At 40.5% G+C, this 12,794-nt stretch overlaps 1 protein-coding gene across 2 annotated transcripts in view; it reads right to left on the bottom strand.

Annotated features, from left to right (window-relative positions):
• The window catches only part of PREX2 (phosphatidylinositol-3,4,5-trisphosphate dependent Rac exchange factor 2), a 302,468-nt gene that overhangs the window by 219,496 nt on the left and 70,178 nt on the right, over positions 1-12,794 (bottom strand). For both annotated transcript variants that reach the window (XM_027561133.1, XM_027561132.1), the window contains exons 2-4: positions 10,094-10,165; positions 6,788-6,910; positions 4,109-4,213 (exon numbers count right to left, since the gene is read on the bottom strand). In XM_027561133.1, coding sequence (XP_027416934.1) covers positions 4,109-4,213; positions 6,788-6,910; positions 10,094-10,165 — 300 coding nt within the window. The remainder of the gene's footprint in view (positions 1-4,108; positions 4,214-6,787; positions 6,911-10,093; positions 10,166-12,794) is intronic.

Here is a 12,794-nt window from a genome sequence, read left to right as displayed (position 1 = left end):
AAACAATGGTTTTAATTTAAAAAATTTTTACAAACTTTTTTTGGCTGTGCCACAAGACTCATGAGATCTTAGTTCCCTGACCAGGGATTAAACCTGGGCCCTGGCAGTGAAAATGCCAATTCCTAACCGCTGGACTGCCAGGGCATTCCCTAAAAAATAGTTTTGAAAGTGATGTCAAAACCTGTTTCTGAAGCACCTATCACGGTGACTGGCACAGACAAAGCAGATAATAAATATTCAACAGAGGAAGAAAAGGGCTCCTCAATCATCATACTGATAACTTAATAACCTGTATACCACTATCTTTTAAAATACAGTCTTAAATTCAGCAAGAGGAGAGACTGAGTGCTGAGCAGGAAAGGAGATAAAAGGAACAGTGAGGAGATAAAAGGAACAGTGATGGAAGCAGAACAATGCCCCCCGCCCCCACTGCCTTGAGCAACTGAGTTCAGCTCCAATCCGTGCAGCCAACTGGGCAAAACCAGCTCCGTGACTTTCACTTCACCAGCAACCTTAGACAGAGCAGCAAATAAGTGTCCCATTCAAACCTGTTCTAAGGGGTTTCAACCCCTCTTGCAATCAGGTCATCAAAATAACTCTTTCCACCTGTTATGGTACTATCCCCAGAGGAATCCTATGTATTAATAACATATCTACATACCATTCTACTTCCAGTGATGTTTCGGTGTTCCCATAGAGTGAACACTCCTTATACATGCAGCCACCCCCTGTACCTAGCCCTGGGCTAAAGCACCCTAAGCAACTCATGACTGTCTAACTTGCTACTGGGGCTTCCCAGATGGCTCAGTGGTAAAGAATTCACTTGCCAATGAAGGAGACACAAGAGACGTGTGTTTGATCTCTGGGTCAGGAAGACACCCTGGAGTAGGAAATGGCAACCTGCTCCAGTATTCTTTTCTGGAGAATTCCATGGACAGGGGAGCCTGGTGGACTACAGTCCATGGGGCCACAGAGAGTCAGACACAACTGAGTGATTAAGTAGCAGCAACCTGCTTTTATTTTCTTATCCATTAGTCCTACATAGACTACAAACTCCCTTCTTAACAGCTGAGGTTGGTTGTCATTTTATTTCTTTTTAAAATTTTTATTGGAGTATAGCTGATTTACAATGTTGTGTTAGTTCCTGCTGCACAGCAAAGTGAATCCATCATACATATACACAGATCCACTCTTTTTCAGATTCTTTTCCCATATAAGTCATTACAGAGAACTGAGTGGAGTTCCCTGAGCTGTACAGTAGGTCCTTATTAGACTGGCTTGTGAGAGTCACCTCTCTACTTATGTAGACAGAAAATATATTTCCTAAATAAGCTCCCAGAGAATCCACCAATCCTAAAAACTTACTCAGGTGATGGCATATGCAAGTACCCAAAATTATAACATCATCATCCCATACCTGTAAACCCTTAATGTTTTCCAAACGGTGATTGCTATTATCCCTATTTAATGAGTAAGGAAAAGGACACCAGAGATGTAATGAATTTCCTAAAGTCATCCAGATAATTAGTGTCCACTTAGTGCCAAGGCAAGACTATCAAAGCCAGGATCTTCCTACCAGCAGCATCTGGGACTTGGGATATGTAGCGGAGACCCAGCTCTGCTGAGAACAGAGTGCCCTGAGGGGTACAGCAGAGTTCTGAGACTTCACAGGGAGCTCCATTAGTCCAAAGGTGCAGGAACTTCCTCTGGCCATGCCAGAGAGAAGAGATCAGTAAATTCCCTTCCCCCAAACAACTGATGCGTGTGTGCATGCTAAGTCGCTTCAGCCATGTCTAACTCTTTGCAACCCTATGGACTGTAGCCCTCCAGGCCCCTCTGTCCATGGGATTCTCCAGGCAAGAATACTGGAGTGGGTTGCCATGCCCTCCTCCAGAGGATCTTCCTGACCCAGGGATCAAACCATCTCCTGTGTCTCCTGCATTGCAGGAGGATTCTTTTACCATTGAGCAACCAGGGAAGCCCAAAACAGCGGTTATACTAAACTAAATTGTGGGGGCAGGGGGGACAACAATTTCAGGACTCTGGAAATCAACTAAAGTCAACAAATTGAGAAGTGTTTATTCACGAAAAACTGCTGAACTTCAGGTAAGAACAGAGGACTTAGTAGCATTCTTGCCTGGGCCCTTCCCTTTCTTCCCCTTCTTCTCCACCCCCACCAACCAGGGTCATCCTCAGCTCATCCTGCATGGTGGCCCGGTCACAGTAGCACTGGCCCTGCAAACCAGCTATCAGAGGGGCCTGCAGAGGGCAAAAATCCCACACCCAGGAGTGTTGGCAATGTAGCACACTGCCTAAGAAAAACGGGCACGCTCACAATTACGCTAGCCCGAGACTTCGGTCCTGCTTGGGGCAAACGTCAGACTGTGTACATGCAGAGAAGAAATGAGATGATGGCCCCTTAAGAAGAAAAACCCAGGTCTGAGTTGGAAACTGCCTGCTCTGTGAATGTGTCCCCCCACACTCCCACACAGATCCAGAAATCAGATGCATCGTGAGGTTCAGTTTACCTCTGACAAATTCCCAACTGACCACTAAGTTAAAAAGTCAGAGGAGTCACGCCTAAAGGAAAAACTAAGTTATAAAACAAAAACTGAGTAAAGACGGGGGCAGCGGCTGTGTATACAAAAGGTACAGATTCTCAAATTCAATCCAGTCAAGTTACTAAAAACAAAACAAACAAAAAAATAACAACCAGCCTCAGGAAATAGGACTTCCTAAGTTAAGATGTATATTGTATTCCCTAGAGAAATTATTAAAAAAGGAAAAGACCTGATCATAAACTCACTGTTTCAGCAATTCTACTCTAAGTATTTACCCAAGAAAATGAAAATGTATATCCACACACAGACTTGTACATGAATATTCATAATAGTATTCTTTAGAACTGCCCAAACTGGGCATATCCTGACTTTACTAAGAAATCTTTCTCTCCGAAATGACTTCAAGGATCTTCAAGGCCCACCATTACTACAGTCAATTGTTGACCCATTATTCATAAACTGGCAAATGGATAAACAAAACACAATGGAATATTATTCAGCAATAACAATGAATGGAGTATGGATACATGTTATAAAAGGATGAACCTCAAAATCATTTTAGTCAGCAAAAGAAGCCAGGCATTAAAAGATAGTATTGTATTATACTCCATTTATATGAAATCTCCAGAAAAGGCAAACCTAGAGGGATGGAGAGCAAATCGGTGATTGCCTTGAGCTAACAGTGGGAGTAGAAATGAGTTGTAAACAGGTATTTTATTTTTCAGTTTAAACGAGCTGATCCAGGCTCTAAAACCGGATGGTGGAGATTGGCCTCTCGACTCCACAGCTTGCTAAATATCACTGAATTCTATTTACAGTGAGGTTTTCACTGGCAATTATGATGTTTAAGTAACTGCCAAAATATGTATTTATTTGTACTATCCTAAAGAAATTAAACACAGATTTTTCTCTTTTTATGAACAATGAATAAAGAATATATGTAGGAGAAAGGTCGGTCTTGAAAATTCTTTTCTACCATCCCCACGAAGTGTTTCCTTCCTGTCACTGCCCTACTTAGAGCTCTCTAAGCAGCAGTAAATGAAACTCTAGAGACTGGAGGGATATAAAAGCAATGGTGAACTCTGGCATAAACGTCTTCTCTCACTAAGAACCTGTGGTCTCGTAACTCGTCAACCAGGAGAGGGTATGGCAGTGTTTCTCCATGAACAAGCTTCTCCCAACTCTCACTTCTTTTCATTTCATTCATTCATTTCATGTGTGTGTGTGTGTGTGTGTGTGTGTGTGTGTGATTTTAAGAGTATATATCAGATTGGCGAAAAAGTTCATTCAGGTTTTTCCATATAACAGAAAACACTTAATAAACTTTTCAGCCAACTCAATTTATTACTATATGCATTTACTGAAGTACAGTTGATTTACAGTCTCACTTCTTACATTTCTCAAAGGACTCTCTAGCTTCATAGCAGGGATATGTCAAAAACAGATGTCACACAAGCAGTTCTAATACTACCCTGATGCTATTCCTTGGCTCTCAGTGGACCTATCAACAAATAACAGCATATGGTGACACATAAATATATACTTACCAAAAGAAATGTCCGGATTGTTCTTATTTTGTTAAGTTCAAAGAGCAATTTCTGTGCCTTCTCATGATTACTACAATATTCATCATAGATGCGAAACTTGTCTTTCTGTAAATTCAAGAATACATTAGAGTCATGTTATTAGCCATTTTGAAACATGAAGGGTGATGTTTATGAACAAACTTTATTAAGTGTTTACTACATTTCAAGAGCAATACTGTGTGTATATAGGAATATGTTTATTTTTTTCTGGTCCATGAAGGGGATGGATCTAGGAAGGGGACAGACTTATATTCATTACAATCCAATATGATGTACACACAAAAAAGTAAATGAACCAAGTGCTAGCAGATTACAGACAAGAGAGCATTTAGCTTTACTGGGAGGGCTCAGTTACAGCTTTAGTAAAGATATCATATCCAGGCAAGAGCAGGGAGATGAATCTACAATTCCCCAGCAGGGAGAGGGAAGAATGTATTTTGGTGGAAGGAAAAGCATGTGTCAGATCATAGAGGAATAGGACATAGTGCCCTGCAGGTCACATGCACCAATCTGGACAGTTTAAAAGGGGCACTGACAAAGTAGATGATATTCAGCAACAAGCAACTAAGATAATGACAGACCTTGAAGATGTTACATCTGAAAGGTCATCTCAGAGAGAGATACTTGTTTGCATATAAAAGTAAGGAAGTGCTGCTGCTTCTGCTGCTGCTAAGTCACTTCAGTCATGTCCGACTCTGTGAGACCCCATAGACAGCAGCCCACCAGGCTCCCCCGTCCCTGGGATTCTCCAGGCAAGAACACTGGAGTGGGTTGCCATTTCCTTCTCCAATGCATGAAAGTGAAAAGTGAAGTCGCTCAGTCGTGTCCGACTCTTAGCGACCCCATGGACTGCAGCCCACCAGGCTTCTCCGTCCATGGGATTTTCCAGGCAAGAGTACTGGAGTGGGGTGCCGCTGCCTTCTCCAGTAAGGAAGTGCAGCTACTTTCAAATAGCTGTCATACTTATTATAAAGGATTTATAAATCTTTGTAGCTCCGAAACACAAAACTAGGACCACTGGGTGCAAACTGCAAAGGCCATGATGGGCAGTGACAGGCAGATTTTGGATTAATATAACGATTTTTCCAACAATCAGAGTTATCACTAAAAGTGATCAAGTAAAAGCAAGATGAACAATCTTCACAGGTGCTACAGAAAGGATACGTTCCTAAAAGGAGAAATGTCACACCACCCTGATCTCTAAGCTCTCTTCCATTTATAAGGTTTTCTACAAGTGACAATGATTAATATCTATCAAAGTGATCCAAATCAAAGAGGAAGACACAGAAAAGGTAGTGATCAAAGAGTAGAAGAGAAGTGTGTCCTCTGAAATTTCTAAGACATGCATTTAGAAACACTGAGTGCTATTTTATACAGCCAGCAGAAAATTGATTGAATGACTTTATTTCAAGAGATGGTATGAACCAGAAGAAAACAAACTTCAGAAATAGTTCGGCTAAATTCGTGGCTGACAGATTCATAGTGTGTTACTGAGGAAATGGATGTCAGGGAGCAAGATTCCCATGTGCAACCCAGGACTCAGTAACCCAGCAACCACTCCAGCTGGCAGGAGATCTGCATTCCTTCATGAAGGGGAACAGTCTGGATTAAGTGGACACAAACACACGTGACTTAGAGTTGTACCCAAGGAAAGTGTCATCTCCCTGTACTCAAGGAGTCTCTCTCTTCCATAGAATTATTTTTACGGAATATTTTCTGATACTTAAAATAACATGTACAGAGTCTGCTCACTACATATATAGATCTAGAAACTACCCATCATTACTTTATAAAAGACTAACTAGAAATAAAAAAAAAATGAAAATGGATTTCAATGACAAAATTTTTAAACAGAACACTAATCGTATAGCATTTTGATAAATAAATGGATTCCAACGGGTATTCTGAAAATTAGCAACAGGAGAATGATAGAAATAGAAGCATTACTTTTCTTTCGTCAGTATGAATGCCCTTTAGTTCTGAAAACAATTTTCACTATACAGGTGGCTTCTTACCTTGCAAATCGACTGCATAAATAATTTCAGCTATCATGTGTAAAGAAATGGAAACGATCATACAAGCATGACATACAATTTGAAACAACTGAGTCCTGACTGGCTTGTTCTTCTTCTGCACTGCTCCGTACAAGCCTCTGAGAAAAATTCAGATGCAAGCGTGTGTGCACCTTGAGGGACCAGGTCTGTTCATCTCCAGGTTTGTCAGAAGTCAATGAACAAGAGAACATTTTGACTAACACAAGGCTCATCACACCATTATAAGAGTGAGGATTTTCTGCCTCAAAAGAGAAATGCTCCATGTTTGAGAGTAACATAAAAATCCATTCATTATGGACAGCCTGAATATTCATTAGAATTCAAAGCTACAGCGGATGCGAAAAACTAACTCGTTGGGAAAAAAGAAAAGCCTGTTTATTCTGCACTGAATAAAATGGATGATGCGAGGCCCCCTCCCCTTTTCTGGCTCTAAGTGGAAGATTTCCCTGGCCTTAAAAGACCCCAAACTTTTTTTTTGGTGTCAGATTTTACCTCTAACGCTGAATTCCCACATACTACTTTGCCAAAAGGGAAACCTTAAATGCTAGGGGGAAAAGCTTTTAAAATAAACAGAAACTGATCCTACAAACTGAAGAAAGCAGGTTCCCACTTCTTGCTGAGCGTTAGGTTCTGGATGTAAGCACTCTTCCACGGCCTTTAAGAATTCTTTATGTACTGCGAGGATGTCCTCAATGTTTGAGAACAGCATCTGTAAATAAATGTGTAAATGCAGTAGTGAGGCAAGTTGGAAAAAAAATTCTATGGGAATATAGTATTTTCTCTCCACATTGAGAACACTGGTGGAGAGCTGCCCTTTCCCACCCACCCGGCTGGCAGAGCACCCATTCCGTCTGGACGTCTGCTCCCCTCCCACACAATTCTGGGAACCACTGAAAACCTGATCCAGGTTCTCAGGACAATCCCAAGTGACTGAATCGAAGCATGACAGTCCCATCCCACAAACGACAGTGGGCGGCAGGTAGAAAACCAGACTTGCTGGCTTTACAGGAAGGGCTTCTCTGCCCGCAGAAGTTACTGCTATGAGAGCCAAAGCATTGTCATGTTCCTGTGAGTAACAGCAATCTTTTGCTTGCAACCAAAAGCACCCAAACTATTAATAAAATACTCCATGGTAAGGCGAACAGAAAAGTGATTACTCAATTCAATGGGAAATAGAAATGCCTATAAAATTCATGGGGACTTTTTATTTTCAGTAAAATAACAGGGCAAGTTAGGATCCAAAATAAATATCAATGAAAACATGTACAGTTTAAATGAGTAGTAACAACTATAGCATGATTCTCATTTACTATCTTCCCCCAGCCTTTTTCCCCAAAACTCTTCACAATTTTCCTTCCCTATGGTTTAAAAGGAAATGCTCATACATTTGTGAGCTGAAGGTATTGTGCGGACATTTTCTGCACCAATGGACCATCCAAATCATTTATTCCTCAGGAGTCCGAGCCTGGAAGTCACAATGGCCCACATCCTGCCTTCCAGGCCCCTCCAGTAATCCTCTCACACACGGGTCAGCTCCCTCCCCCTCAGAGACTGGAAAGTTTTTGGACTTGAGGCTATTTTTCTCCTTCCTTTCAAACACTTCCAAGGTCTTGGCAAAAAAAAAAAAAGTCCCATCTTCTACACCATCCTCATAACCCTCCATTTCTTTTCCCAAATCCTATTTTCTTGTTTTCTCGCTGTCATCCACACAGGTGCCTGGCACAGAACTTATTCTGTGGCATTATACTGATACTTCCCTGGCATTCCTCTCCTTGCTATTCTTTGGAACTCTGAAATCAAATGGATATATCTTTCCTTTTCTCCTTTGCCTTTAGCTTCTCTCCTTTCCTCAGCTATTTGTAAGGCCTCTGCAGACAACCATTTTGCCTTTTTGCATTTCTTTTTCTTAGGGATGGCCTTGATCACTGCCTCCTGTACACTGTCATGAACCTCCGTCCATAGTTCTTCAGGCAGTCTGTCTTCAGATCTAATCCCTTGAATCTGTTTGTCACTTCCACTGTATAATCGTTAGGGATTTGATTTAGGTCATACCTGAAAGGTCTAGTGGTTATCCCTATTTTCTTCAATTTAAGTCTGAATTTGGCAATAAGGTGTTCATGATCTGAGCAATAGTCAACTTCCAGTCTTGTTTTTGCTGATTGTATAGAGCTTCTCAATCTTTGGCTGCAAAGAATATAATCTGATTTCAGTGTTGACCATCTGGTAATGTCCATGTGTAGAGTCTTCTCTTATGTTGTTGGAAGAAGGTGTTTGCTATGAACAGTAAGTTCTCTTGGCAAAACTCTATTAGCCTTTGCCCTGCTTTATTTTGTACTCCAAGGCCAAATTTGCCTTTCACTCTAGGTATCTTGACTTCCTACTTTTGTATTCCAGTCCCCTATAATGAAGAAGACATCTTTTCTGGGTGTTAGTGCTAGAAGGTCTTGTAGGTCTTCATAGAACTGTTCAACTTCAGCTTCTTCAGCATTACTGGTCGAGGCATAGACTTGGATTACTGTGATACCGAATGGTTTGCCTTGGAAACGAACAGAGACCATTCTGTCATTTTTGAGACTATATCCAAGTACTGCATTTTGGACTCTTTTGTTGACTATGAGGGCTACTCCATTTCTTCTAAGGGATTCTTGCCCACGGTAGTAGATATAATGGTCATTTGAGTTAAATTCACCCATTCCAGTCCATTTTAGCTCACTGATTCCTAAAATATCGATGTTCACTCTTGCCATCTCCTGTTTGACCACTTCTAATTTACCTTGTTTCATGGACCTAATGTTCCAGGTTCCTAAGCAATACTGCTCTTTACAGCATCATATTTTATTTCCATCACCAGTCACTTATACAACTGAATGTTGTTTTTGCTTTGGCTCCATCTCTTCATTCTTTCTGGAGTTATTTCTTCACTGTTCCCAATATGTAGCATATTGGGCACCTAACAACCTGGGGAGTTCATCTTTCAGTGTCTTATCTTTTTGCCTTTTCATACTGTTCATGGGGTTCTCAAGGCAAGAATACTGAAGTGGTTTGCATTCCCTTCTTCAGTGGACCACGTTTTGTCAGAACTCTCCACCATAACCTGTCCATGTGGGACGGCCCTACACAGCATGGCTCATAGTTTCATTGAGACAATACTTTGCCAGCAAAGGTCCATCTGGTCAAACCTATGGTTTTTCCAGTAGTCATGTATGGATGTGAGAGTTGGACCATAAAGAAAGTTGAGCACCAAAGAATTGATGCTTTTGAACTGTGGTTGTTGGAGAAGACTCTTGAAAGTCCCTTGGACTGCAAGGAGATCCAACCAGTCCATCCTAAAAGAAATCAGTCCTGAATATTCATTGGAAGGACTGATGCTGAAACTGAAACTGCAATACTTTGGCCACCTGATGCAAAGAACTGACTCATTAGAAAAGACCCTGATGCGGGGAAAGATTGAAGGCAGGAGGAGAAGGGGACGACAGAGGATGAGATGGTTGGATGGCTTCACCGACTCGATGGACATGAGTTTGGGCAAGCTCCAGGAGTTGGTGATGGACAGGGAAGCCTGGCGTGCTGCAGTCCATGGAGTGGCAAAGAGTCAGACACGGCTGAGTGACTGAACTGAACTCCCTGGTATTCCAGTGGTTAACTCTTTGCCTTTCAATGCAGGTGGTGAGGGTTCGATTCCTGGTCAGGGAGCTAAGATCTCACATGCTTAATGGCCAAAAAACAAAACATAAACCAGAAACGATATTGTAACAAATTCAATAAAGACTTAAAAAAACAACTTATACTGGAACTGGAGAGAAGTGGACAAGCCCTGAGGTAATACCCCACAGGTGACATTTTAACTGAGGGGACCGTGTGCTGGGGTCAAGGGCCAGCTGCACCTCCTCACCTTCACGGTTTCTTCTGTTACATTTTTGTCAAGCTTCGATGCTGCGCACTGGTTCATCCGATGCAAGAATGCCTGCAGGAAACAGGAAAAGATATTATGAAGACAACATGGGGTTAATCAAGTAACTGAGTGTTGATCCGAATCAATTATTTTTTTATAAGAATCCAGTAACTATCAAGTGCAATAGTTTTGTTATATCAATAAAAGACAGAAACCTTGTGCATCATTTGTTTCTCCTACCTGGGGATATTTCCTTTACAGTTTGGGACAGGGCCAAAAGTGATCATGTGGATATGAATTAAATGTATTTACCAAGATCTCAAAGTTCTGCAGTAAGATACTTAGAGTCAAATGTTGCCTAAACACCTAAGTCTTGTGAAGCACAAAGGACCAAAATTTAGCCAAAAGGGGACTTCTAATAACAACAAAAGGGCCAGAAATTCTAAAGGGATCCCTTTACAAGTGAGAGAGATTGAGGGAGTGAGGAAGGAAGGGAGAAAGAAAAAGAGACTTTCAAGAAGGAACGGAAGAATTCCCCATCCTCTCCTGCCTGCCTTGAGTTTTTGTATTTCTGGGATCAGGTTCAGAGCTCTCTAAAGCCCTATGGTAGGCAAATAAGTTCATTAGTATTTCAAAGATCTAGACTCTTCCTGGTGGTCATTAAGCCCGTGATGAAATAAGCTATTATTTTTACAAAGAAAAAAAAGAGAGTTATTTATACTGGGCCTTACAAATGTTTAGAAGGAAAAAAATGATTTTCCATCCAGCGAATCTGGTCTGGGTCCTCAAAACAAGGTCCATTAACTACTTAAAGACCAGGGGAGATCATTCCTTCCTTTATCTGTCCTAAGAGCTCCAGCCACTGCCTGTTAAGTCAGGGCACACAGAAGCTGGAAGGAATCTGGAGATACTCCACCAAACAAATGAAAATTACTGTAAGAATGTCTGCAGCATGCAAGGCTCCTCTGTCTACGGAATTTTCCAGGCAAGAATACCGGAGTGGATTACCATTCCCTTCTCCAGGGGATCTTTCCAACCCAGGGATCAAAACCAAGTCTCCCGCAGAGAGAGACTCTCTCTCTCTCAGACTCTTTACTGTCTGAACCACCAGGGAATCCCATATTTACCAAGATTTAAAAGATTAACAAAACAAAGGAGTGTTCATAATATTCCAAAATCATCACCCTCAAGACATTGCTAATAACAATACAAAATGACACAACACTTCTGAGGACAACTTAGTATAAATCTCAGATTTCTAAGTGGGCGTTTCCTTTAACCCAGCAATTCTATCTCTTGAAATTTATCCTAAGAAAATTTTCAGACAAGGGGTTTCAATGTATTGATTACAGAAGCAAAAACAGGGGAAACAACTTAAAAGCTCATCATTAAGGGGATCATTTAATATATTATGGTACAAGCAAACTACAGAATACTGGGAAAAAGTGTAATCAGAAATGGAATGAGATGAAAAGTATATATACATATGTCTGTCTAAAAAAGAGGTCTGTAAACTATTGTTTGGTGGAAATACGACTAAGCATACTGGATGCACACATACATACACACTTTTACATATATATGCATATGTGTATATATACACACATATATGTGTACACATGTATAATGTCAGAGTGCATTCATACTAAGAAAAATATGTGGCACACACTAAAAGGCAAACAGTGATTACTTCCAGGTGGTAGGAAAGTGACCTTTGTACACTTTCTTATTTTCAGAATATCTGGCTGTGTGCATGTTAAACTTTTGCAGAACTTGTGTAAAGAGAAAAACAAAACCATCTAAAAGAAACAAAACAACTGAACTGCAGGATCTCACTCCTAGCTTTAGCTTCAGCACCATCTTGATTCCTGATTCAGTGGGTTCACGTTTCAGATTCCATAACTTCAAAGCCACATCAGTACTAACAGCCTCATCTCAATGTAAGAATTCAGCTGAATTAAATAAAATGAATAAGAAAGTATTGGATGACACCTTAACTTTCTTATTAGAAATCTGTAATACAATCTTTTGAAATATTATCTAAAGTTAGGTATAATTGGCAATGGATAGAGATTTTCAAATTTTCTGGCTTTAATACCCATTTTAATTAGTGTTAACCTAATTTTCAATTTTAGTTTTTTTTCAACAATATCTTTATCAAAAATGCTCCTTAGCTCTTCCCATTTAGTCATGAAACAGCATGATGCTCTGACCGCCGAGTTTACATTTCATATTGGCCACGTAGGAAACAGAACCTCTCGTGCAAGCAAAACTTAAACTTCACCTCTACATTTATAAATCTTATCGTCATAAACTAAACTCAGTCACATTCTGAAACCAGCAAACTAAAGAAAGGAGTAGTGACAATGAATCAAACTATGAGGCAAAAGGAAACATACAACCTAATAAAGTAAACTCTATCTTTATCTGACATTTTATCTTCTTATCCTCCGTGACAATATGGAACTTTTTGTTTAACTGCATGTGAAACAAAACCTGGAACTTCTTAGCATTTCTAACCAAGCATTTATGTTTCCCAAGAGCCTCATCTTATATAGCAGTGCAGGCAGAATTTAGATGCTTATTTGAGAGGGCAAATTCATGAAAACTGACATTTTCTACAAAATGTGTCAGTCTTCCTTTCTGAAGATAAATGACATGTTTACAGCATCAAACTTTAATAACCAGAATCTATAGAGTC

The sequence above is a fragment of the Bos indicus x Bos taurus genome, chromosome 14 (genome assembly GCF_003369695.1).
Source record: "Bos indicus x Bos taurus breed Angus x Brahman F1 hybrid chromosome 14, Bos_hybrid_MaternalHap_v2.0, whole genome shotgun sequence".
NCBI lineage: Eukaryota > Metazoa > Chordata > Mammalia > Artiodactyla > Bovidae > Bos > Bos indicus x Bos taurus.
This window is presented reverse-complemented; position numbering and strand designations above follow the sequence as displayed.